General features: G+C 40.9%; 1 protein-coding gene across 4 annotated transcripts in view; it reads left to right on the top strand.

Annotated features, from left to right (window-relative positions):
• The first annotated feature begins 2030 nt into the window (after positions 1 to 2030).
• reep3b (receptor accessory protein 3b) overlaps positions 2031 to 27991 on the top strand; it is a 41936-nt gene continuing 15975 nt past the window's right edge. For 3 of the 4 annotated variants that reach the window (XR_010924784.1, XM_067575547.1, XM_067575545.1), the window contains exons 1-4: positions 19127 to 19237; positions 26528 to 26604; positions 27073 to 27193; positions 27337 to 27450. Coding sequence is in view for 3 of the 4 variants with exons in the window: in XM_067575547.1 (XP_067431648.1) it covers positions 19127 to 19237; positions 26528 to 26604; positions 27073 to 27193; positions 27337 to 27450 (423 nt within the window). In the remaining variant the exon portion in view is untranslated. Of the gene's footprint in view, positions 2407 to 19126; positions 19238 to 26527; positions 26605 to 27072; positions 27194 to 27336; positions 27451 to 27991 lie in introns of those variants that run through there. The other variant, XM_067575546.1, reaches the window with a different exon arrangement.

The following is a 27991-nucleotide window of genomic DNA, read 5'->3' as shown; positions in this document are numbered from 1 at the left end:
ACTATTTCTTGGAGTATGTTTGGTGTCATGTGTTATTATATGAATGTGACTGAATGCTGATACAGTGATGGCTGAATGCTCTTTAGCAATAACAATGACATACCTAATATAGCTTGGTTTTAACCAATGGCTGATTGTCAGTATAACTCTGGTCAATCATTTTATACAGACATTACACAGTTAGCAGTGAGCAGCTGAATGCTCAGTGTGGAGGTGTTTTCTGTTCAGCTGTGATCCTCTGATGCTGTCCCAGACAGGCTGTGTGACCAGAGAGGCTCCACTGGGAATCTCCCTCACACTGCTGCACACTGCAGCAGCCGCCTTCATGAATAACAAGTAGCTATGAATCCACCACCCACCCCCCATACACACACACTCACACATATATACACAAAGCACGCACATATCTACGTATGGTCACAAACATGCACATCTGTAAATATGTAAAGGCACAGGATCATAGCTACACACATACAAGCTCACACATGTTTATGTGCTCAGATATTATTATCTACACACACACACATACACACACAAAGAGACAGGCATGCTGAAGCTCACAGATGGGGTTTGTGTCTGCCAAGTGCCATGTATGGAAAACTGTAATGAATATGATTACGACCTAAAGACTGGTATGGTTTACATAATGAGCAAGACAAAGGCAGTGTATAGCATTTCAGGTATCCTGTCGGCTGTCTTTTCCAAAGCCACTTACCTTAAATGCAAACAAGAGAAAAAAATATATAGTAATTCCCTCCTCAACCAAATCTTCTCTTGTAATATTCTGCTATTGCTACTATTTCTCTAAGGGAATATGAAAAATACTTGTTATAAAATTTTTACAAATTTTGGCCTTAAAATCCTGTATTTCACAAAGAATATCCTACAGCAATATAGATACGTCAACAATACAGTGAGTATGCTAAACAAATATGATTGGTTTTAGATTGGATGTTCCAGTGAACTCGCGTAAGAATGTACTCTAACTTAAACTTTAAACTAACCCTGACTTTAAGTCTAACCCTTACTACACTAGCGGGAGTTTGTCCCTCTGGCTCATGCAATCACGCATTTAACATAGCAGACAGCTAGCAAAGTCTCTGGTGCGCATGCTCTGCCTATAGAGCACGCGCATTATGCATTCATCTGGCTAGTGCGGTAATGTCACCACAGACACCAGATTTTAAAACTCTATATACTGTGAAATACAGAGATTTACCTGGCGGTGATAAGCTTAATCAGCATTGTGTGGACTTGTTTGGCAAGGGCTTGACTGTAACGGACGTTCATCATCTTCTAAAAATCCTACACTATTGAAAACGACTCATTTATGTTCTCTCATTCCACTTGGTGATTATATAGCCTAACACAATTTAATAACAAGAACAGAATGTTTTTCTGCATAGCAACAATAAACATCGACCTTTTATTTGGTACATTAGGCTTAATGATGTAATAGTTTTACACATGCCAACAGCTCAATAATGACTGACCCTGATTTACAGTAGGCCTGATTTCCCAACGCGATATTTTTTCAACAAGGGTAGTGGGAGGGGCGATTGGATTAACACCCTGTGCACCCTTTACGGGCAGTCGCACTTCTTTGGTCCATCCTACAGGGGTTTGTTGTTATTCCTTTTATGTAATATGGAATAGAAACATAGACTAAAAAATGTCACTATTTTTGTAACATTGTGCTCAACGCACATGTTTGATGCTATCAGACTCCGCTCACGCTGTACACACTTTAATAGAAATCAAGGTAATTTTTTTATTTCCCTGCTGTGAAACTGTTGCCCCAACAACAGCGCTTAGAAAATCCACCGCAGCTCTCATCGCTTCTCTCGCCCGTTGGTCAGAATACGCCACGCATTGAAAAAAGACCAATCACAGCGCAGGTCGCTGAGTTTGAAATTCCACCGCTTCTATTAAACGCAAAAGTCACGTGGGCGAACCTCTCTAGCCAATGATAACTTGTGTTTGTTGTAAACAGACCGAAGTGGCCAATGGTATGCTCAGGAGGTTGCTCTTTTCCTGTTGATGTCAGTGGCTAGCCGAGAACCGTTTTGGTGCCAGGAGCTGAGGAGCAAAGCAGAGACGGAAGGAGGAAACCTGGAGGGAATCAGAGACTGGTACAAAACAACTGGAATCACATTGGATAGACATTGTTGCCGCTTAGCTATGGCTACAAATACAGAAGTGTGAGAGCGGACGTATTACAGACATGTTGGATGGCTGAGGTTAAACGAGATAGCTAGCTAGCAGGTCCGGGACTCACTCATCGAAGTTTGGCTGAAGAAGTTTCCAGCGACACAGCTAAAGATAATACCGGGCCTCTCCCTCTACACCGACCGACACTACAAACACAGGAAACATGGTGTCCTGGATGATTTCGAGAAGCGTCGTGTAAGTAGAAACATTACTGACAGTACTAAAAGCGAAGAAAATGGTGCTTTTATCTTGTGGAGGAAACCAGGGCAGCTGATGCGAATGAGCTTTGTTAGCATACTTGGCTAACGTTAACTTGTTACCGTCCTTTGCTAAGTTAGGACCTTAGTCCTTTATTTTTTTAGATTACTGCGGACGCGGTGTAAACTGTGACGTGGTTAAGGTTAATAAATAGACTATACGCTACAAACACACACACACACATTGTTACTGCTTTGATATAAATAGTTTTGTAGCCCCAAAGTAGCTAGCTCTGTGGTTTGTGATTTGCTGTTGAGTCGAGAGCTAATGCTATCATCTGTTTCTGAATCTTGGCCATGCACGCTGCTGGTGAGTCAGCCGCAATCATATGTAACTTATTGAGTATCGATGAGGTGGAGCCTTTCAAGCCTCTACATGTTCATCTGTGAAGGAGTGTCAGGTACAGCTGTCAAATGGAAGATATTATTAACTAGCCCTGCCCATTTTAACTTGTACACCAGAACATTGTTAGCACACAGAGGGAAAACGATTTTAAACGAGTGGCTTTACACTCACTTTGTTTGGTTACTGGTTACCTAGGCCGTCAGCGTTATGACACTGAAATCTCATGTGAATAAAGCAGAAGTGAGGTTTTGATTTAATACAGTGGGTGGACAAGAGTCTGATTTAAAATATTGCTTTGCAGAGAAAATTCCAATTTTCTCCCTAGCAGCATGTCTTTCTTGCGTCTTCTTTCGTTAACTCTCCTTTTTCTTTGTGTGTATCCATTGAGGAACAGTAGTTACATAACTTGGTGTAATGGAGGATAGGAATGTGGTGAAGCGGACAGAATGGAGTGGTAGAAAAGATGGAGAGCCTCTCCTTTTTTGTAGTCTTCAAACACAGACACCCTTGTTAATGTGAGACAATGAGTACATTATTTTATTCCAGACTGCTGTCACAGGTTAATACCTGGTTCACTACTGTTCAATCAAGACCTGGGTCTATGCTTATATTGTAAATATTGCTTCATATTGCATTATACAATTAAATGTCAGCATGTGCTTTGGAAATTTGGGTTTGTGGTCTACTAAAGTGTAAAGAATTTTAATCCAATCAAGCCCAAGCATTTGCTTTTTGAATTAGGTAATTGAAGAGTCTGGTATTTGCAGTAAAATCTGTGGTATGCAAAACCAAGAAACTGGGAAACACACATTGTATGCTTTAGAGGAGATAAACGAGGAGTTCTGCATGCATTAAACTGTGAACCTTGGTGAATAAATTGAACTTGTATGAGACTGTAGTGTGAGCTGCCTGAACCTGTTGTAAGAGAGAAGGAGCTGTGAAACAACTCTCACACCAAGCTGAATATCATTTTGATTTCTGAAAAGAAACGAATATTACAGAAAGTGAATGGATTGGCTGGGGGTAAATCATACTTATTTGAGTGTTCCATAAGGCTGTAAATCTTTATTTGACATTCAGACAACTGTTCAAATGTAGGAAAAAGAACTTTCAATCTCTAATCTTTTTGAATTCAAGCTGTGTAACAGGCTGTATCTTTGAACAGGGGGCATTTGTACTGTCTGGTCTGTTGAAGTATCAGGATAACAGCCAATTTGTTTTCTCTCTATTAACCAAAATAGAGGAAACTTAAGAGTCATAATGAACAGAAACTTGGGAGGCCAAACCCTCTGAGAAGCAACATGTGAAGGCATTTAGGACTCTATACACTATAGATGGGAGAAACGGTGGATAAAGATGAGCCTGTTTACTGCATTTCCCAAATGCAGCTGGAATTTTGCCGCCTTTGTACTGCAGCACAGTGTGATTGAGGTTTCACAGTGACTGTGAGTGTAAAAAGCTGACAGTCAGCTTTAACTGACAGTGTTGACATCTATCAGATGAACAGGTATTGTAGCCCTCTTTACACATAGCTGCTCAGTTTAAGCGGATTAACATCTGCAAAGTAAATACTGATGTTGAGATAATCCTGTGATAAACATGGCAATATTCATTTTGTCCTTATCACTTACCCTACTCCAACCTGAGTGAAATGAATACATAAATCTAAAGCTATCTGAAGTGCAGTGCAGCATGGAGACTACTATAATTTTAGCTAAATACATATCTGCACTAGAATAGATCCTGGTCTATGGAGCTCGGGTCTAGAGTATTTCTGGTGGTTGCCCTGTACCCTTATCAACAGTACATTTTCATTGCAGTGTCTTCTTAGACAGTAGGTTACAGTGTATGGGACAAATTGTAATAGAGAACTGAAACCTAAATTATTTCATGAATTGTTTTAATGTGGTTACTTCCTAAAGAAGAAAAGCAAGCAGAAGCCTCACAGGCCTGTTGTCTCTCTGGTGCTTCAGTGGCCTTTATCACCTCTGCTCATCTTCCTTGCCAACATCCATTTATATAGCAGAGTCATGTAACAGTTATATAAAGTCAGTCGGACTGAGCGCTGAGCTGATTTTCATCTCAGCGCTCCCTGACCAACTAATTTTAGGCAGTAGCTGTAGCAGTCTGCAAGGAGAAGTGCCAACATATTTGTGTGCATCTCTATCCATCTCTCTCTCTCTCTCTCTCTCTGTCTGTCTGGCTGGCTGTCTGGTTGGCACTCTCCCTTTGCTGCTGATGAAGAGAATTGAGTGGTTTGCTTTAGAGTTGAACAGCCATGGCAAACACTGATATTCTACCAGAGAATGTAGACCTCTGGTGATAATTATCTCATGGTACAGCAGTGTTCTTAAAAAAAAAAGGTAGCTCTATCCTTACTAACACGCCTGCAACGCATATCACATGACTATTCACATACACTGTGCGTGTCAGTGTAAACATCGATACATTTATTTAAATTCTTTTTTAAAAAGCAGGAAAGTCAGTAAACCAGTCTGCATTGATCTATAAATGAATGTGGGCTTCAGTTCATTAAATCCCTGCAGCACCTGAAGGCAGCAGGACTGATATGTTGATAAATCCGCAGCCTCTGAGAAGTGTCGCGCCTGAGTGCAGCACCGTTACGCACGGACGCTCACTGTGTTTACCTTTATTAAATCACATGAAAACATCACCGGGCAGCTACAGAATAACCACACACACCTCTACACACTTAACTATGTGAACATGTAGGCCTATGTGATGACATTAAGGTGGTTATCATAGTATCTAACTGATGAAAAACACTCATCCATTCGTCTTTGGGTTTAGATTTGTGGTGATGTGTGTTCACGTCGTGACACTCTGAACCTTCCAGACGTTTCCTGAAGAAAAGCTCTCTGTTTGTTGAGCTGTCGTTATCACGTTTAACTGTGATTGGCTCACCTGTTTCAGAGCTATGAGAGCAGTGATGTGACTGGCTGAGAGAGTATTTAATAATCATCACACCTGGTGATCTGTATTCACCTTCACTCGGCCCTCGTGCACCTTTGTGTCGCTGCACATACATGAACCAAAGTATAGCAGGTGCACATGGAGACGCCCACACAGTCTGTGCTCCTGTCTGCTTGGCATTCATTTATCACATTTCAACTGAGGGTTCAAAGTATTAAACTGAGGGTGCAATGCATGCTTTTGTACTCCAGTAGAAGCAGACCTGTCTGCATCTACTAAAATGCAATCCTGGAGTTTTCAAACCAAAACAGGGTCGGCAGGTTTTTCAAAAGTGTCAGATTCAGGAGTTTGAAAATGGCGGAGTAGTGTTGACACTAGGCATAGTAAATGTATTAGTGTGAACAGGCCTTAAATTTATGGACTCTTTAAACAACAGTGGCTGTTGAAAATGAATTGGTAACTATTTTCATAATTGATTAATTATTTCAAGCAAAAACACCAAATGTTCTTTAGTTCCAGCATTCCATCATTGGAGAAAAGAACTGGCAGATTAATTGATATTGAAAACAATCATTAGATGCAGCTCTAGTTGCAGTGGCTGCCTGTAGAATAAGCCTGACAGGATGAGCAGGATGTATCGCTGTCTCTTCAGTCTCTGTTAGGGATCGTGGTGCATAGTTGCTGTTATTTATATTCATCACTGTTGAAAAATATGTAGGGACGAGGTTTGACAGAATTTTTATCAAATTCAAATTCAGTTTTGAATCTGAATCCTTTCAAATCTCTTTTCAAATCTTACTAGGTTTACCTTTCCACTGTAGCAAGTAACTGAAGGTTAAAATAACTACAACTCAAAGATGTCTGATCATCTCTTGTTGGCTGAGAAGCAGAAATACAACAGTTTTTAGTGGAGCCTAGTTAATGTTCACAACCTGAAAATGAGCCGAGCAGTAGGTAAATGAATGAACAGATGTAGTCTTCACCAGCTACTGACTCCAAACACTGAAGCTCCTGATTCACAACTATGAAGCTGATCACATTCAAATGTTGATCTGATTCTTAAAGTGATGTGAGGAGATCAGCTGATCACTTCTCTAGAGAAGAGGCTCCACTCACAGTGGTACAGTGGTGTTACAGAGTGACGTGTCCTCTCACTAACAAACCTTTGTCTGAATACAGACAGCTGCTGCAGAGACACATTCACCAGAGAACACACTAACTTTTCATTTTAGTCTTACACAATTAACGTTAATTAGCTACAGCTGATCTCATCTGCTGCCACTTTCTCATTTTAACCAGAGACAATGATGGAGAGAAGCTGCTAGAAGCTGCTACATGTATGTTTCTATTGAGAGAGAGAAAAGATTTGAGTAGAGATCCAAAATGAAACCTGGCTAATGGATCCCATCTCTATGAATATGCTAATATGTGATGGCAGTTTTGGGGTTGTTTGCTTGTGTCGCCAAGTCACTGTCAATCAAATCTAATCAAACCACACCAACACAGACCTCCAAACTTAAACTTAGCTTGTTGCTTACCTAGTTGTGAATAGTTAATATTATGGATTTGAATCCATGTTTACAGGGCAGATACATCTGATTTTTGAGCCATGACAGCCTAAAGAGTGCATAGAAACACAAAAATGTGGAATCAAAGCTTTTGGCAAAGAAAAGCTGATGTTCTGTTTTGACAGAGGATAAAAATGTAAGTTGTAAAGATACAGCAATTCTACTTTATTACAACTTGAGTCTATTTCTGTAGTTTTGGCCTTCATTGGTATCAGTAATAATAACACTGTGCCAACAAAGTTATTTGCAGAGATGTTTGAACGCAGCAACATCACTAAAAAGACTTAAATGTGAATGTGTGCATGATGTGTTCAGTCCCTGTTTTTGAATGTGGGAAGATTCAGAGAGCTGTGAGAGCAGTCTAAATGATATGTCATTTATTTCCCTATGAAGAAATACTCTGGGGATGCACAGACCTGGACTTTAACCGGTCTCATTTGCTGTAGCAGCAGTTCTCTCAACAATCCTCCCTCTGTGTTTTTAGGGGAAAAGTCATGTAATCAAATTCTTATTCCTGAAGCTCAAACCAGATGGTGGGAGCTCAAATCTTGGAGATCTCTGGTGTGTTTTCTTCTCTTTTTTTTTTTTTTTCTTTTCCCTTCCTCCCTCTGTGTGTCTCAGTGTGTCTCCTGTTTTTTTTTTATTGCTCTTGTTCTCTCTCTCTCTCTCTCTTTCTCTTTGCTCTCTCTCTTGTCATCCTGTCCTCCCCCCTCCCTCCATTTGGTTGTTGGTGGTGTACGATGTCAGGAAACCAGGGAAATTGACCTGGAGCCCAGAGTCAAGGCCCGTCTAAAAAGCAACGGGGCTATTTTCTCAGCTGCATGCGGAGAGCGAGGGGGAGAAGGTGTTGAAATGTGAAGAGATGGTAGTTTGGGTATGAAGAAGGGGCCCTGCATTTCACTAAATTGTTTCAAGAACTTTTCAGTGCACGTCCAACTTTTCTTTTTTTTTTTTTTTTTCTGTGAGCAAGTTTTATGAAAAAAGTGTGTCTGCTGGTCCTTAGTAAGTCTGAACATTTAAGAAGGACGAGATGAAGCTGATGAGAATAGATACAGTAATGGGAAGGTTTGAGGTTTGGAAATTGATACTTTTTTGTTGAATAAATTATACGCTGCTATTTATAACAAAGTGCTCTAGCCAGATGTAAAGCTGGTTGATTGATGGAGTGAGTCCTGTCATAGATACACACAGTGGAGGTATTGTTTAGTTCAGCAGCAGATTATCACATGTCTATACCACCACAACACTACATGCTTTATTTATATACCTCACAGTAACTGTTTACATTCCTTCATTTACTTTATGTTAGAAGCGAGAAGGACCAGCTCCATATAGAACTGAATATGGGACTATTTTGTCTGTAAGTGGTGAGTGGAAGGTTTGCTAGATGTGTGTTTCAGAGAAGTAGAAGATAATGAAGCCTCTTTCAACATGCTTCATGTTGGATTCAGTCTCAATGATCTCAAACTTGTAGGAGAAAACACAAGAGGTCAGTCACTGTTGTGGTGATATCTGCTGCAGATAGATAGTAGTATCAATCCAGCTTTACTGTGCATCACAATTGTAAATGACAGAACTATTGTAAATGTGTCTTAATAAGCTGGAGGAGTTGAACATTGTAGTCAGTAATGATACTGACTGATCACCTGAAAATTCACTCAGCTATAGCTACTTAATGATGTGAGTTGGCCAAACAATAAAACATAAACTCTGAATGTCTGTCTACACAATTGACACGTGGCCAAAGATAGTTTAATGAAAGGAGACACACACAGGTTGTGTGTTCTTCAGCAGGGTGGTGTGTCTTCTCTAGATCAGTGACAGGTGGCTAGCAGGTAGCTCTGTAGTTGTCCGGTGTCGATGACAAGCAGCTGGCAGATGAAGTTGTCTGAATCTCCTGTTAAACTGTTAAAGCGCGTCATATCAACTTGAGAGCTCTGAGGCTGGACCTCCATGATTCAGGGCTGTGGAGCTAACATTAACAGGGTTTTTCCTGGCTCAGAATGGACCTTTGGCAGGGTGACTAAGCACAACAGTAAGCATGATCAGTCCACTTACAAGAAAGGAAATGAGTCTGTGTTTCCTTATTTGACAGAAATGGATGAATTTTCCTGTTATTTCTGATTGTTTGATAAACATGTCAAATGTTCAAAAATTTCTATGGTAAAAAAAAAATGTTCCAACATTGGAAGGAGATGAGGGGAGTAAGTTTGAGGGAGAGGGGTGTGGGATCTAGATGAGGTGTACAGGATGCAGGACATGACACAATAAGTACGCTGTGGTTGTAATTCAGCATTTTTAAGATTTTCACCAGAAATGAAACGGCTTTTATTTTATGAGAAATCACAGGAAGTCCTTTGTCATACTAGTGCTAGTTCACAGCGGAGGATTCAGGCCCAGTCAAAACAACACAGCTTAGCTGGCTTATCCAGCAGCAGACACATGTGTAAAATATAGTGTCTGTGGATGAGAGGAGAGTTGACTGCTGGAAGTCAAAGACATCATATTTAGGTTTATGTTCTGCTCCTTCAACAGCTGTTTGATAAATTGCCATTAAATACATTCACAGAGAGGATTTGAATCGCTATAATTACTCTCCATTCTTATCATTTTGGTGGGGGTGATTTTCCTTTGGCCACTGGCTAAAACCTCTTTGGGGGGCGCCAAAAAATTCCTCCATGCAGGAAAAACCCTGATTTATGTTAGCTCAAGCAGCTAAAGTGCAGACCTGTCAGCAGCGTCATTATGACTTGTCAGTCTGGTAGCAAACATTGTCAGATGTGATTTAACTTTAGTTTTATGCTGTACTAAAATGGCATACACATAACATACTTGTCCAAAACCAGCAGTTTGTTTTTTATTACCATAACTGGAAAACATTGTAGCTGTTATCAAGAACTCATCAGAAGAACGACAGTTAGATCATTTTCTCAAAGCAGAGGATGTGAATAAGGGATTTTTATTGCTGGGGTTTCTGGTGTAATCATGTTAGCTCTACTGATGTGACTCCAATTGGTGAAAACAAGCCTGTGATTTACTGAACTTACTTTAGATTGGGCAACATATTGTACTGTATAAAGCACTGAAATGACAGCAGCATATGAAATGAATGTCAGCTGATGTCCACTCTGAGGCTGGGTTTTCTGTCCTTTATTGTCCTGCTGAACCCATCCCACATTTTCCCTCAACAATCTATCCTACTACAAGTGGCACAGTGTTCAGTGACAGTAGAGTTAGCAAAACTGTTTACACTACAGTAAACAGTAATCTTCCAGGAATGTGGGCTTGCATGTATCTGATTGGTCTCTGCAGCACCTTGCTGGATGATGTCAAGTTACAGTCTGGCAGAAGGCGAACCTGGCTCAACTTTTTTGCTACTACTAACGACTGCGTTTTGTTTTTGTTTTGTTTGCTGGAGCCCAAATGAATGAGAAGGCTGAAGTCAGTCTGAACACAACCTTACACTGTGTCTACACAGACAGCGTAGCGTGAGCTGCACGTTCAGCAGAGCAGCAGCGAGTGCTCCGTCTGTGTGTCTACACTGGAGGCGTTCAGGTACAGTGTTGTGCGTAGGTCACCCGTGTTTTGGAAGGGCTCAGAGCCCTATAACGTGTGTGACACGTGAGCCGACATTTGCTGTGTAGACATTATTGATTAACATAGAAGCATATTGTTCCGTCAGATGCACCAACGACTGAAAAACGAGTGTAGACACGGATCATATCAGCACTCAGCTAGTTAAATTCATAAACGCATCTTCTGTTTTGGCCCTCCACCTGGACTAAAACAGCATTTTCCTCCCCTGAAAATGGAACTTTTCCAAGCTTTTCCCACACTGTGTAAATGTGAAAACGCCGGCTTGGCGTCGTCGTGGTTTCAGCGAAAACGGAGCTTTGTAGAAATGCTGTCATGTAAGTGACAAAATAGATGGTTGCAGTTGCGTGGTGAAGAAGAAGAAACACAATAACAACAATGGTGGACGATTACATGCATGTGTTGTTCTCTTTAGTCTACTCTATCTCTTAGAGTTAAAGCTAGCTATCTACCACCTCTCTCTGTCCTAACTGCATGTGGTTTTTTCTTGAAAACGGCATTTTTGAATTTAGCTAGCTTCATGTCGACGTAATGTTACACTTCAGTCTTTAGTCATTTTGCTGAAAAATGAAAAAACTGCATAATTCATGAGGCCAACATGTTGCCTTGTTACTGTTGTTGTTGAACTTGTTTATTACTGTCTTTATGTCTCTCACACCATGAGTCCAGCCGTGTGTGTGCAGGAGCTCTGTGACCAGACTCTCACTGCAGTCAAAGCAAATTAGGAGCAATTGAGACGCAAATACCTGCTATTATCACAGCATCAGCAATCGCCTTTCATTAGCATGACTAGGATGTGCTAGTCAAACACAAGGCCTTCAAATTACAGCGTTGGAGAGGAGAGACTGGCATGTTGCTGCACAGACACACAGACTAAGCAGTAAAGACATTAAGAGAGAGACTATCCTGATTCCTGTGCTTCTACGACTACGCCTCAGCTTCCACCCAGGCTGCTGTTCCTGTGTGCCTGGACAAAGAGGAGAGTCTGGGATGTTGTGTAACCAGTTTCTCCACACACACCCACATACCAGTGTAAGGGAGGAAAGGGATTCATTTATAAATTTTTTGTCAGGATGGTTTCAGCAGTAGTGTTCTCTACCTTTTTATGCAAATAAAGCACGGTGATTTGAAATTACAGAGTGTGACAGAGAGATGTAGACATGAAGGGAGAGTATGGGAGCTTTGGCAGCCTTGCTGTTTCTATAGCAACAGCAGGAAAATAAACTGCTGTGGTTGTTGGCGGCTCGCCTGCTGCTGAGGGGACTCTGGTCAGAGGGAGCACGTCTGTATACAAGACTATATACAGTATGTCTGAGAGTGTCTTTGTAGGCTGTTATTGTTGTGAGATTCTCCTACTTCCAGACTTTTATGGTTTCACTCTAGAGCCCTTTTATTAGATTTGCAGACTTATTCAGTCATCCCTCCTGTACAGAGTATCAGTGTATCCTTACCAGGTGCTCAGTATATCAAGGTATCCTCTGATTTCTTCCAGACTGTATGGTGGTAATCTTATGCTGGGATCAAACCACAGGATATTTGTGTTTTTTGAGATGGTCACTGTGTTGTTAGGCTATCATGGAGACGAGACTATGACTTGGTTGACAGACATGGCAAACTAAACGTTGGACTCCAACCAATCATACCCTGCCGTCTCTCACAACTTGTGTGATGTGCAGAGGTAATCAATAAGATGCTAGGGACTAACAAGGAATATTATGTAGAAATTGTCAAAATCAGCTAGAGAAGACAAAAAACATCACAAGACATGTGAGACGCTGTGTGGGTTTGTCATACACCATGACGCACTACGCAGGAGGAAACAGCTATTGTCAGGCCGTTCTCTGGATGATATCATGCTGTCAGATCTTGGCATTAGTCCCTGTAGAGGTGACATTTTGGAGATAGCAGGAGGAGACAATGAGAGCGGAGTCATTGGCAGAGAGTGAGCGAGTAGATTGAAAAGACGATCTGAGGAAGAGCAGATGGAGATTTATCAGCGCAGTTACACCAACCGTACAATCACAGCAACAGATTTCTGTGCAGAAGTAGTGTCCAGCACTCATTCTTTTTCAGTCAGAGACGAGGATCTTTATGTTAACAATAGTGTATATATCATCTTTTTGTGAAGAATGTAAATATATACTACTGTATACACTTGTCATTGATGAGCAGATGTGCCTCTCTATGCGCTCTCTGTTTATTTCTTGCTGGACTATCTTAATTATGTTTTTAACAGCCTGAAAAGCCGAGTTAATGGAACAAAAACAACTCAGACAATGTACTGCAGCAGATCAACGATGAGAAATCTCTTCAGTTCAATTCCAAACAACTTTATCTATCCTCATTAGGGAATTTTCATGGCAGCTGAAGATAAAACAGACCACACATACAATGAACTGGGGAGAAATAGATCAAATTATGGAGCTTTTTAAAAAAAGCTATAATAATGATAGCTGAGGGGATGAAGTGCTTGGAATATTGAGTACTTTTTATAAGCAGGTAAGTAATTTTACCAGGAATTTTATCCACTGGGATGGATTCAGATAGACTCAGTATGCTCTTCAATTTCCTTCCAATCTGTTGGTCACAAAACCAGCTAAGTCCTTGTGTAATCTTTTGAGCAGAGCTTAACATTACCGTTCCAGCTGTTCATGTTATTCAGTGATAAGCTATGACAACAGCAGATACAAGAAAAAGTCAAAAGGGTCGAGAAAATATCAAAAAAGACAGAGAATAACTGAGCTGACTGAGAAGGAATTGAGTCGGTGCACTCCAGACCAACATCCTTGGTTCCTACATTTAGCTTACAGGCACTGTTGGACCTTCCTCATGTCATCACCTGTCATCTGTAGTTTTGGCAGTATTCATCATTGTTTGCACTATTTGGGTCATTTGACCAATTGAACATGTTGAGTTGCATTGGTAGTAGTAGACATGCTATATATATATATATATATATATATATATATTATGGCTTCCCTTTATTTTCATCTCCACCTGTTCTTTGCTTTTTCCACAAGCAGATGGCTGTGGGCTGGCAGTGGCATCGCAAAGCTACACAAAACTGCCAGTTACAACCTTTTTATCAGTAATATTCCCAATTTTTACACCAAACCTTTGATGAAAAAGATTCACAATGGCATGAAAATGATCATTTATCTATGTTAGTTTATTTTGTCTTTCTGTCTGTGATGTTTCTATGCTGGGGCTGGAGGCATTATGTTTTCAGGTTGTCAGTCCATACATATGTCACATTTTCTTGTGAACACAATATCTCAGGAACACCTTGAGAGAATTTCTTCAAATTTGGGACAAACGTCCACTTAGACTCAAGGATGAACTGATTAGAATTTGCTGGTCAAAGGTCAATGTCACTGTGACCTCACAAAACACGTTTTTGGCCATAATTCAATCATTTGTATGCTAATTATGACAAAGATTCACACAAATGTCTAATAGGATAAATTTATATCCCAAAGGTCAACTTCACTGTGACATCATAATGGTCTGCAAAAACACTTTTCTGGCCATTATTCAACAACGTAACTCAGGAACAGAAGGGGAGATTGTGATCATATTTCACATTTGGTCAGATACTGTAATGGTGACACTAATCTTGGTGCCACCTTGAAACTGTGGTGATTGTTTAAATCTTATGTGCTGACAGGTTGAAGACGTGTGTGAAGCTACACATTTTAGAATTTGTAGCTTCTTTGGATTGTGCTTCCCCAAGATACTTGTTTGAGTCCACTCTCTTCACTTCCTCTCCCTGGATGACAACCAGGAAAGGGGGCTTCCTGTTCCTCTGGTGGTCCACCACAAGCTCATTGGTTTTGCTGATATTTTATTAACTTCCTTCAAAATCTTCACTACGAATGTTATGAGTCTGGACAGACATGGATGTAGAGTGCAACTTTACATGGTTGGTGAAGGCATACAACTGTGAAGTGGTAGTTTGGACTGAGAATACAGACCATGACCAGTTCTTACCTCTCATGCAGGGGCAGCTTGGTTTGTCTAAACATTACAGAAGCAACCAAGATTCCCTCCTCCCCCTCCCTCCTCCTGACACCAGCTTAAATACTGGGTCAGTATAAATTCAGCAGCTCAACTGTGCCAGTCTAGGACATGGTGAGCGCCTCATACCACATCTTCAGAAAGGAGAAAATGACCTCCAATGAAAAGGATCTGCTCACAGTAGAGCTAACTATCTGTACAGTTCACATCAGGAGCCCAAACCCTTTGATTTGAATGGTAAATGCTACAGAAACAGCGAGCAGCGGCGCTTGTGTTGGGCCTGGCTGTTAGCCTGCCACCTGTCTGAGCATCGTCACATTGCTAGCTCACCAGTTAGCTCACAGGTTTGATGCTTGGTAGCATGTTTGGGAAATCTACAGCAGTTTAATGTCCTGCTAGGAGGCTCACCTGCTGCTCATCATGTTAAACTGACTGCTCGGCTGCAGGTAAATACAATTGTTTAGCGGTTAGCTGGCCTGCTAACTGGTAGCACTAACTTCTGTCATGCTGCAAGCTAGCCTGATGTCAGCTCTGGTGTACTGTGTTTCAACAGTGCACATCCTGCTAGTAATCTGAAACGACATACTGACACCTCTACACAGAATCAACTGTTTGCTTTTCAGCTGTGAAATTAGTTTGTTTGTACTGTTAGTTCGGTTTTCTTTCTTTTATGGTTTAGTTTCCCACCGCAATATCCATTTAAACAAGGCCAAGTAGACTGTCACTACTTTTAATGCAGCTTTGCACACCTGCTCTTATTTATTTATGGAATTTGTTTGTGTTTTAATGTAATTTTATGTCTGTCATCGGTGTATGTTTTTATGGTATTTGTCAGCCCCTAACCTAGATACATTTCTATCATGTGATAGACAATAAAGTTTTTTGAATTTTGAATCTTTAATAACTGTTCACTAACTTGCAAAATAGTCTTAAAAGCCAACATGAGAAAGAATAGTGATAAGATCATGGATCATGATCCTGCCTGACAAACATTGTGATATGATATTTTTGCCATATTGCCCACTCCTAGTCACAGGTAGGGCTGCAACTAACAATTATCTTCATTCATCCACAACCAACAAGTTATTCACTTTACTTTCATAGAGGACTAAAGAAACCAGGAAATATTCACATTTGAGAAGCTGGAATCAGAGAATGCATGTACAAGTTGCATGTTGCTTTATTGGAAGTGCAGAATCCAGTGTTTTTGGGGCTACCATACAAGGTATTAGTCAGGTTATCTCTGTCTCTGCTATGGGTGGGCAATATGGAAAAACAAATGGTCACGGTAGGGCTAGGCCACATATTCAATGTTACTTTCTTGTTACAAACAAAGTAGTAAATGCACAGCAGTGTCTGTAGTGGCTTATGTAAAAAGTGTGTGTTGTTTTGTAAACCCTTTAATACTGACTAGTCTCCAGTTAGTCAATAGTGGTGTCTGAGTATGCAGTCACTGTGTATTCCAGCTAAACAGATCCATATCCATCCTGCATACTGGACAGATCTGCAGAGAACACACTGTGCTGCAGGGGGAGGAGGGAGGAGGAGGAGGAGCACAAGAATGTTACAGACAGGCTTTGGAGGGAAGGAGTGTCCTGCTATAAACTGATGTAGTCGTTTTTCTTGCTTCCCCCCCCCTTCTCTCTCTCTCTCTCTCTCTCTCTCTCACACACACACACACACACACACACACACACACACACACACACACACGCACACACACACACACACACACACACACACACACAGCGTTCTGTCAAGAAGAATATATGGTTTGCAGCTGAGAGCAGAGAGGTTGGACAAACTGCCCTTGTTACTGTGTGTGTGTGTGTGTGTGTGTGTGTGTGTGTGTGTGTGTGTGTGTGTGTGTGTGTGTGTGTGTGTGTGTGTGAGAGAGAGAGTCAGGGTTGAAGGATTTCTGCACAGTAGCCACAAAGACCTGTAGTCTTACACTCTGCTGTAAGTGGTTGGTCCTTTATCTCACCATCTAGGTAAAGACTGCAGTAATGATAACTGTAATATCCAAATTTGCTTAAAATACATGCAGGCTTTTTTTCCAGCTGCCTAACCATGCCAGCTACCACAGTTTCTGCCTACATAATCTTTGTTTTTAGGGGGGTTTAGACAGCTAACTGCCTCCTTCAACCACCACACATTTCACTTAACGGCCACCGGTTTCACTAATGAGAAGGAATTAACTTTAAAGATGCACTAATCAGTATTTTTATATGCACAATTGCTCTGACTTTGTGAATGAAGTGTCATGTGAAAGGTGTCACTCACAGGGATGAAACAGAATATGGCTGCAAATTTTGCTCTCCTCAGTTTTATTTGCAGCAGCAGGCAGCTTGTTTCCAGTGAAAAAGCTCAGATAAACCCACTGTACACTACCTGCTCAGCACCAAACAGCAGACACACTCAGTTAGAGACTAGCTGGTGAACATAGTGAAGCATTTAGCAGCTAAAGAGACACATATTTTTCTCAGTAGTTGTTGGATACAAATCCAAAAAGGAGAATGAATGCTGGACTGTATCAGGTGGACACAAACACCACTCCAAACGGATGCTAATGTTGCTCTGGATGTTGTGCTGGATTTGTAAATAGTCAACTCTTTGCTAACATGTCACCTGTAACGACTTAATAAGGTGATGATGTGTCAGATGATATGTATTCAGCTTGTTTTGCTGCTCCCAAGTGGCCAAAAAAACCTATCGACGCAGCTTTAAAGAGTAACTGACACTTTGTACGACGTGTCATCTGACCACGTCAGAAAACAAAAGTGTTTATAGCTTCTCTGAACAGCCACACTTGTAGGCGGGGTGGAAAGCCTGCTGTCATTGAGGGGGAGAGACACGATAATTGTTTCAATTTTGGAATACCAGCACACAGTTTCATCAAAAGCATTCACTGTGTTGCACATGTTTGTATATGTGAAAAAATGCCAGAAATAGCATCTATGAGAGAGACAGAATGTTGAGAATAATCACTGTTGTTTGCATCAGTATTTAAATGTAGCAACATAATTCACTTTTAGACTATAGACTAGAGATACTATATACTGGGCAATAATGAACAAACATGCTGTTAAATGCTACAAGAGGGCATGTAAAAATCTAAGCAGTGTCATTCAGTATATAAATGATGTCTGCTGAGCTCTCTCACTGATTGATGTAACATAAACTGTTTAGTTTTATGCTTCTAAACTCTCAGTGTCTCATAGTTCTTCTGATTTTTTGAATAGTTCACTGCTTCCCTTCTGTTTCCAATAAACAGAAGAATAACTGTGCAGTTGGCAGGGCTGAACAGACAGAATAGCACCACCTACAGAAAGGAAAAGCTAATCAGCAGCGCAGTTTAAAAGCACCGCAGTCATGATCACTAATCACCAAGATGTTAAGAGTCAAACAATAAAAATGCTATTTGCACATACTGTGTATGTAAGCACGAGAAGACACAAGAAGAGTGCAGAACATTTGATGGGGTGTTGAAACCTGCACTGGACCAGACATGGAACCAAACCCCAAATTACCCCCCAACCACTGCTGCTGCAGAAGATTACAGAGGAAACACTGAGTCATTGTCTTGTGTTCCAGTGGTTTCCAGAGTCTGGGTCAGGACCCAACACCCGATCATAGCGGGATATAAATAAGTCCCCAAATTGTCCTGCAGGAACAGATGATGGCTTTTAACTGGAAAATCACAATTTTGTATATAAGCCTCAGTTTGCTCTGAGGATTATACTGAACTGCCATTTTGGTTTGAGGCTAAAATCCCCTTCACTAGTGTGAGGGGAAACAGTTGTGACTGTTGATATCAGGCAGTAGAAGCAGAGACACACTGCAGGTTTTAAACTGTACTCAACTCTACTTATCACTTCCTCCTACCTTGTGAAAAGCACCTCCACAATATCAGCTTTTAATGCTAACAGCCTCATATATTTAATTCTGAATGAAACTCTATAGTGACTGTGTATGAAGCTGTAACATAGATCCATCACTCATACAGTAGACCTATGTTCAGAATACATCAGTAGATCCTAATCATGTTGAACTTCTCACAGAGGGACAAAACAGTGACACTCTACTAACATTATAAATGCTGTTGCAACCATGGCAACATCTCAGCTGTGCTTTTGTGTTTCCAGGTTTGCGAATGTTATGGAAATATTAGTAAATGGCTAATTTAACATGTGACAGTAATGATGAGCTTAATGTTGTGTGTTGTGTCTCCCTGCAGGCTGGTGTTTGGGACCCTGTATCCTGCATACTACTCCTACAAAGCTGTCAAGACCAAAAACGTCAAAGAATATGTAAGTTCATGAGCATCACTTGGCATTTATGGATGACCTGCTTCAATTTAGTTGTTTTATTTTTGCACTTCAGTGTCTATATGTAGGGTTTGAGATTTGAGTAAGCAGCCAAAGTAGTTACCATCTACTCTATGTCCACTGCCTTAAATATATGTCAAATATTTTTTAGAATAAACCAGACTGAGTTATTATCAGTATGACTAAACACTGGTGTCAGCAAATCTATGAATCCTGAAATGATTTGTCCAAAGCAACAGTACAAACTGCACTGCAATCTATCATTATATCATTTTACATTACTGTAATGAGCCCGTGTAGACAAATCTAATTTAAAAGACTGTTAATAATCATTTAATTCAGATCAAATGCAACCTGCCAAATACATCTTTTCCTAATTGTACAGTTTTCTTCTTCTGTGGTTGCCTGGAAAACATGGCAGCCACATTTTCAGTATCGCTGCAAGCACAAAGATGACTTAAATATGACCTGCACTTCTTTTTTATAAACTTTAATTTCTATTTATTCTTTGTTATTTCAAATGTTTCTATAGAGAGAAGCTGGTCTCCCTCAGACATGTTCATCATAATAGGCAGAGTTATTTGAAAGGTGTGAAATGAGCAACACTACTGATCTGATTTTATATTTGACTTCACTTAACTTTTTGTACAGAGAGCGTTGTATTTATGTTGACAGGAATAGCAGGTGTGCTTAGACAGGCCGTCATTGTCTCTGTGCATGTGACCTCGTTATTAGATTTCACACTTGAGAAATCGACTTCTTAAACTTGATGAAAGTGCTGCACCTGCTACATTTAATATCTGCATTAGTCGGGTTGGCAAGTGGAGCCTCGTGCATTCGGAATTGGTGCTTCTAGTTTGTTGGTGTGTTCTGACTTTATCCTTACAGTTGAGAGCTCCAGTATGTAGGAGTCTTTCTGTGTTGTTGATTACCCACAGAGCCAAACAGGCACCTCCTCATCCTGTAATAACCTCAGCTGCACCCAGCCAGATTCACATGTTCATGCCCTCAGACCATGCAAACACTCTACAGTGTCAGACTACAAATTAAGCAATCAGATTCCTGGCTTCAAGTGAAGTATTTACACACCCTTCACTCTTTCATACATCCAGAACTTCTGGAAAGTACTTGAACATCAAAGATCAAAGATACATTTGTGAATAATCAATCTGTACTTTCCAGAAGTCTTTTACTGTTTAGCTATTTCACTGTTTTTCTTCATTTACAAGAATGCCTCCAGACACAAAGGGGCACAAACTTGTTGCTTTTAATGAGAGATCCATGTCCCTCGCACAAAACACTACATGAGTTATGGCAACAGTGCATTTTCTATGCTGATTGCAGGTTAATGTTGAACTAAGCCCTCACTCTGTGATGTAGCTTTGATTTGTCATGCTGACTCGTCTAGTCTGTAAAATTAGTCAAATATTCACTTTTTTAAAAATTTGTCTCATTTTAATTTTCCCTTTCATTTCACTCAAAGCCCAACCTGAAGTGTTGAGATTTATTAGTAGTTGGAAGAGGTGAATGTGAGCCATGAGTATGAGGGAGGAGATGTTTACGGTCAGATTAGTGCTCCCAGTTCAGTTTAATCACAAGTGCAAATAAATAAAGAGAGTGACAGGAAACGAGGAAGCGAGGCTGTTTAAGAAACTCTGATTCCATGGATTTCACACCAGAAATATTACCTTGGCTTTATTACTGATAGCTCTGCAAGTTATATATTTAAACATTATATGAAAAGCAGATGATTTAACTTAGCTGCTACCTTCTTTAAAGATGTACTATGGAAGATTTTCCTAAAAAAACATTGTATAGACTCATACAAAAGTCATCAGGTATGACCCACTAGAAGTGTGTAGCGGTGTATGTATCTACAGAGACTCTGCCCTCTGTCTGTATTTTCTTATTTTCTTATTATTTTGCTGTGTTGGGGACGTTTCTGGGCGTCAACCTTTGGACAGTGGGTGTGTAGCCCTCAGCCAATAACAGCGCGCAGGGTGTGAGGTCGGGACTCGTAGCGTAACGACCAAAGTTTGCACATTTTTGAATTCTCAGTAGAGAGCCTCATGTTTAAATGACACACATTTTGATGGAATATCTCAAAGATTCCACTCTCTAAAGGTGTCACCTGATGACAGCATCCAGTTCAGGGAAGTAAGTGTCTGGGATTGTAGATATTGATCATTGGAAAAGCAGAATGTGAATTGCATCTTTAGCACTGATTTCCATGTAAGCCAGGGATTGATGGGAACCTATACATGTGTATAGGTTCATGCAGCTGGAGTTGTGTTCTTGCTGGAGTCGGGTGATGAAACTAATGTCAGTGAGAGTGAAATCCCAGTCTGCTGAGTTAGTAACACATTCACACACAGCTTTAACACAGCAGCTCACAGACTGAGCCACAGTAAGCTGTGACTCTGCTTCTAACTACCTTTCACTCTCTGTTTCTCCTCTTTGTCTTCCTCACTGTCTGCCTCTGCTGCTGCTGCTGCTGCTGTCACTGGGTCTCACTTCCCTCAGTTGCATATAGTAATTGATTTGTTAGAGATACATTTCTATCAAAAGCCCATATGGCCTCTCGTGACCTGTGAATTTCTGTTAACAACTCTGGATTTAAGGATGAAACGGATAGAAATGAACATCAATGGATACTTCAAAAAATTGCTCAATAATATTGAAGCAGGAGCATGTCTCATGTGTTCAGAAAGACAGATGAAAGAAACTGCTACATTGGAGTCACAGAAGCTAACGTGGAGGATTTTAGCTGTGTATTCTTGCAAGGTCAAGGTATCCCATCCGGTTGTGTTCCATCCTGTCTGGTGTGCTTCTTTGCTGGATGATATTTCATTGTGCTGCAGTAACAGTAAAGCCACCGCCAGCTTTTTTGCCAGATGACCTTTATGACCCACACTTGGAAGTTGCCAAGGAGAAGAAGGTCTCCTGGACCAGTCTCTTAGTAATGACTTCCTCCTGCTCAGCATACATGATTTCACTTCTAACTTTTGTCTGCATGGCTGCCACCTCAGCTGCACACTTTGCACTTAGTGCTAGTGATGTAAACCACAAGTTTCATCATCATACCTCATATCCATTCATTGGACAACGATAAGATCACAAAGTCTGCCATGATACGATTTCTATTTGATTCAATTCAGAGGCCTGCAGTCGATATGAGACAATATCATATAGCCATTTATCACAATCAGTCACATTTATATCCACTGACAAAAAGCAACTAAAATATGATTTGACTATTTTATTACTGAGCTCTTCCAGACATTTACATGAAGAAGAATCTATTCTTTTTAATAAAAAGAATAAAAATGTCTCCCTGATGTTTACTATAAAGTGTCACATTTCTCATGTTGAAGTGCAAATGTTTTTTTATCAGTTAACTTAAAGAGCCCTTATAATTATTATTATTATAACTGGTCACCTGAAGCACATATGTGTGATCTCATGTAGACATTGATGAAATCTATTTCATGACTTGAAGACGACAACTGCTTTCATATGACTTCAGCTACAGAACGCCCTGTCAGAGGTTACTCTAGTTCAAGTTGACTCTTAAAATTCATTCCAGAGGCCCAACCCTCTCTTCATGTTTTTATTACTCTTGTGTGTGTGTGTGTGTGTGTGTGTGTGTGCATATAGTACATCTGGAGGCTTTCTGACGGACATGTTTTCTGACATGTTTCTCAGTCAGTGTCTTGTTGAACACTCTTAAGACGAGTAAAACCAGCATTTGCCCTCCTCACGGAAATTCAGTATTTCCATCATCTCCATTGTTTTTCACTGCCACTCTTTTAATCATGTCATATTGTTGTGGCCTCTACTTCAGACAGCAGACTGAAAAATTAGTGCCGCCAGCTGTTCATCATCTGTTCACATAATGGCAGTTGATGGAAACACACATGAAGTCGAATTCTCTTTTGCCAATTAACTGGATATTCTGTTAAAAAATGTTCTCTCCATTTGTATGGATAGATTCTTCTTCATCAACAGGACTGGCCAGCACTCCTGCTGTCCACTACTCCTCACTGCCCCTGCGCTGCCTCTCCGCTGCTGACACAGAAATGATAAAGTGTTGAATGAGGACAGTTAAAGCTTTTGACCCCTAGGCTCTACTGTTTGACTCCACTCTGCTTCTAACAAATGGGCGTCTATAGTGAGCTGCCTGGACGTCAGCCTGACTTGAGCAGACTTGTCTGATGGCTGTGTTGTCTCTGCTGAAATCACAGAAAGCAGCAGTATTTAAATGAACAACTGTACTCACTTATTTAGACAACCAGCACTTCTTTTTCAAGGAGATTCTGGTTCTGGTGTCTTGTTCTGGACTGACTGGGCAGTAGTGGAGTGTCAGCTTTAATGGGGATATTAATATAAATGATACACTTACTGTTGATGCCATCAGTTGTGAAACAATATTTTGCTTATAAAATGCCTTTAAGCTAAAGGAAACTTGAATGATTGTGAATTATATTCCTCCCCCAAAATGATGCATAATTATAGACACTGTATTATGTGTTGTGCAAGTGAATTCATGATCTGTCAATCACACATTAAAGGCTGTGACAAACCTTGCAACTGCTTGTAAAGATGGGAAAAGCAGAGAGGAAGTGAACAGTTTTGGAAGCTGAAAGCAAGGCCACCAGCACAATGAACACTTCTGTAGTTACAAATTCACAATTTTAAAGTTTTAAATTCTCAACTTGCTGTAAATTCTCAGTAAACGTATCAAAAAATGGCAAAGTCCAGGGGCAGACTGGCAACAAAAGGCAACCTGGGAATTTGCTGTTAATTTGATCCACCGAATTCTAACTGACACAACATGCTCGTATCAAAGCTCTCCCTCTCTGACTCTGAAACTTGATTTTCCAGATGACCAGTAATTAGTTGGATTCAATCAGGAAGACCACATGAGAGCGCAAAACATGTCTATTCTTCAATTAAACTCTATTGTTCATGGGCACCGGCTGGTGGTCACACATGTCTCCACTGACGTCCCTGCAAAGACTTCCTCTAAGCTTCCCTGTCTGACTCACGTTCATCTGTTTGTTAAGCACACATCATTTGGACTGTCTGACATGAGCATGAACAATACTTATTGTTGTATTCTGCCTCTTCACCACTGTCCTCATCATCACCTGCACACTGTGCAACGTCAGCACACCTTCTCTGCACCGGCAGCTGCGGGTTTTCTCTTTCTATCCCTGTTTCTGCAACGTGTGCTAGATACTGACTGCCTGAGTACTTGATACTTTCAGTTTAAGTTGTGATGGCAACTGCTATCATGGATTGCACCAGCCGTGTCACTGCAGCCATGGTGACCTATTGAATATCTGTATATAGGTTATAGAACGCCGGGGTCAGGAACTCACACGACCAGCCCACCGGGGAAAATTCCCAAACTTCCCGATGGCCAGTCGGCGCCTGCTAGAGTCTTAAGTAAAAGAGCGGCAGAGCAACAGTGTGCTGAGTATGACATGACACGTGCTTTATGCTGAGGTTGTCAAGACAAAAGGTTAACATGGAGGAACTGATGAGTTTGCAACCAAAAGCTTGATAGCATGGCTGTGATTGACCCTGTGAAGATGTTTGTATTTATTACATTAGATTTCATACTACAGCAACATTTTACTCATTAACTGTGCATCAAAATGCTTCAAACTAAAAAACTAACTTTAAAGATATTTACTCACTTTAACTCTTTGACAGTCAAGCTTGCTGGTTGGTTGTAGCTGGTGGATGGAAAGAGCTGATGTCAGGTGTTTTTTTTTTTTCTTTTCTCTTTTAATGGAAGGCAGTTATTCACAGACAGGGCCAGTAAATGTCTGCTATTGCCTCAGGAAGGCAAAATGGCTGCTGTATATTTCACGGAGGTCACATCTTAATGTCCTCCCTACTGATGAGATGAAGGAGGGAGGGAAAGAGAGAGAGAGAGAGAGAAGGGGTATGAAGTGGAAGATGAAAGGGAGAGGTAGAAGAAAGCAGGGGAGGCAGAAGTAGATTGAAACATATAAATTAGACGTCCTCTCCATCTCACCGGCTCTGTGTTTCACTCTCTTTCCCCTTTACATTTATCATTCCCATGAGCCTCTGTGTGTGAGGGAGTTCACTATGAGGTCACCAATTAACCAGTCCAGCAGTAATGGTGCAGGCAGAGGAGAGAAAGCGATGTGTGTGTGTGTTTGTGCTTGTGAGACGGGTGAATGTGTGTGTTTATGTGCACTGTCCCTCTCTCTTGTTCTTTCTCTTTTAAACACAGTCTTTACCCTCGCTCTCACTCGTACACACACACACACACATACACACTGACATTTCATTAGCTAGTGTCAGTGTGTGTTCAGTCATGCGGCAGCGGCCCGGGTCTAGCTAATACCTCAGCCTGCCATGTGACTGTCTGCCCGCCTGCCACCGTCTAGCGCTGGCTTTGATATGGAAATAGAGCCAGAAGAGCCTGGAAAGCCCTTAAAGAGGGATGGAGGGAGTAAAGGAGAGAGCAGGGAGGACAGAGAAAGAATAAAAAGCAAGGAGAGAAAAAAATCTCTAAACCTCTGTAACCTCTGTTTGCCCTTCTCTACTAGTGGCCTGAGAGGGAAAGAGGTAGAGGATAAAAGGAGAGAGAAAAGAGAAGGCTACCATCTGAGCCTCACATTCTGTAACTTTAAGACCTTACCAGGTATAAAGTGGCTTTAATCCAGTTATTCAAGTCCTCAAGTGTTGACCATAAAGACCATGTTCACTTGTTAGATTCATTTAGAGCAGGGTTAGCTCTACTAAACACAGTTAGAGCTCACATCTTTTCAATATGCTCCCACCACAAACTCATTTGACCAGTTTTGGTGATGCTAAATATTAGAATATCAAGGTGAGTCAAATGGCTGCGATTTGATTTTCTCACCACACTCTCATACACACAAAATGACTGTAGGGTAGAATCAAATATTCATGAATCTCAAAAATATTAGACTTTGGAAAGCACTTTGCAATTATGACACTGTTTTTTTTTTTCAAGGACAAATCAACAGCTGATATTGTAGCTGTGGTGAAAGAGAATCAGAGAGTTGACAGTAGAGTTATGAGAGGAAGTGAGGGCACAAAGAGACGGACATGCAACAAAAGCACCCAGACGTTACAAGTCATGGTCTCTGCCTTAAACCCCCTCTGCCCCCCGGAGCATCTCATATTTCTGTATTTTAAACAAGAAATCACATTGTTCACTTTTGTTCTCTCTCTCTGCTTGTGTGTGTGTGTGTGTGTGTGTAGGTCCGATGGATGATGTACTGGATCGTGTTTGCCCTCTACACCGTGGTGGAGACCATCACTGACCTCACACTGGCATGGTGAGTTAACACACAAATACAGACACACGTGTGGTGATATCTCAGCAAGCACATACACAAATACATGCACACACACGCCATTCTCTCATTATATACACCTACTAAACAGGGCTGGGAGATACAGTATCACCTGGAATCAATACCACAATCAACCTTCTATTTACCTATGATTAATGAGACATACACCCATGCACTAAATTCTCTACGCCCCACTTGAGCTCTTATCAATTCTTTGTACTTCATTCTTTGTAAACATAAATTCATGGATTATGACTCTTGAGTTACAGTTATTGACTGGCATCTGTATTCTTATGTGCACCCCACCCCCACCTGCACTTCTCGAACATTTCACAACATTTACAATTTCTTTAGAATGGCCTCATAGTAATGACAGCTAAAGGATTATGCTGGAACACAGAGTTAATATCAGCCCTCATTAATGTTCTATATGTGTGTGTTCATGTCCAGGTTTCCTCTGTACTATGAGCTGAAGATAGCCTTTGTGATCTGGCTGCTGTCCCCGTACACCAGAGGAGCGAGTCTGATTTACAGGAAGTGTCTGCACCCGCTGCTGTCCTCCAGAGAGAGGGTAAGATCACCCGTCCATCCATCCATGTCTGTATACATGGCTTGTTTTGTTTTCGTGTGTGTGTACCTGAAAATATTAAAGTCTCAGCTTTTCACTCGATGAAACTGTCCACTAGAAAAGTGCTATTGATTCTCTCCCTCCAGGAAATAGATGAGTATATTGTGCAGGCCAAGGAGAGAAGCTATGAGACCATGGTGAACTTCGGGAAGCAGGGGCTGAGCATCGCAGCCACTGCCGCTGTCACTGCAGCTGTCAAGGTAAGTGTTTGAAAAGTGCCACATGTATTGTTTTTCTTCATTATAACACTGTGTTATTATTAGTTTAATCAAAATGCCTTTGTGTATCAACCATAACTTCACAATAGCATTACTGTTGGTACCCTACATCTTAATCCTGTGGTATTTTCTCAAATTAAGACAAAATTTCCTGTAAACCCTGTTGCTTTCTCTTCCTTCCCCCTCTCGTCTGTGGCTTTACTGAGGAGGATGAATGTACTAGACATATTTTTTCTGTGTAGCTATGTAGAAACTGTGAAAGTTGTAACTTCCTTCACTTACATACACTAAAGCCCATTACCTGTTTTCTACAATCAAGCAATCCAGCAGATTGTCTTGCCAAATCCAACCTGTTGGCACAGAATGTACTCACTCGGCTTACTAAATCACAATTAGGAGAACGTAGACAGAATTAGTGTTATTGGGTAAACTGGTTCAGTGCCCGTTCAAAACGTGCCTGTTTGGAACGGGCCATCTGCTTATTATTTCTTGACAACAGCATATATATGTATCAATTGACAAA

The sequence above is a fragment of the Thunnus thynnus genome, chromosome 20 (assembly GCF_963924715.1).
Source record: "Thunnus thynnus chromosome 20, fThuThy2.1, whole genome shotgun sequence".
In the NCBI taxonomy this organism is placed as follows: Eukaryota; Metazoa; Chordata; class Actinopteri; order Scombriformes; family Scombridae; genus Thunnus; species Thunnus thynnus.
Note: the sequence above shows the minus strand (reverse complement) of the source record. Positions and strands in the feature narration are given on the sequence as shown.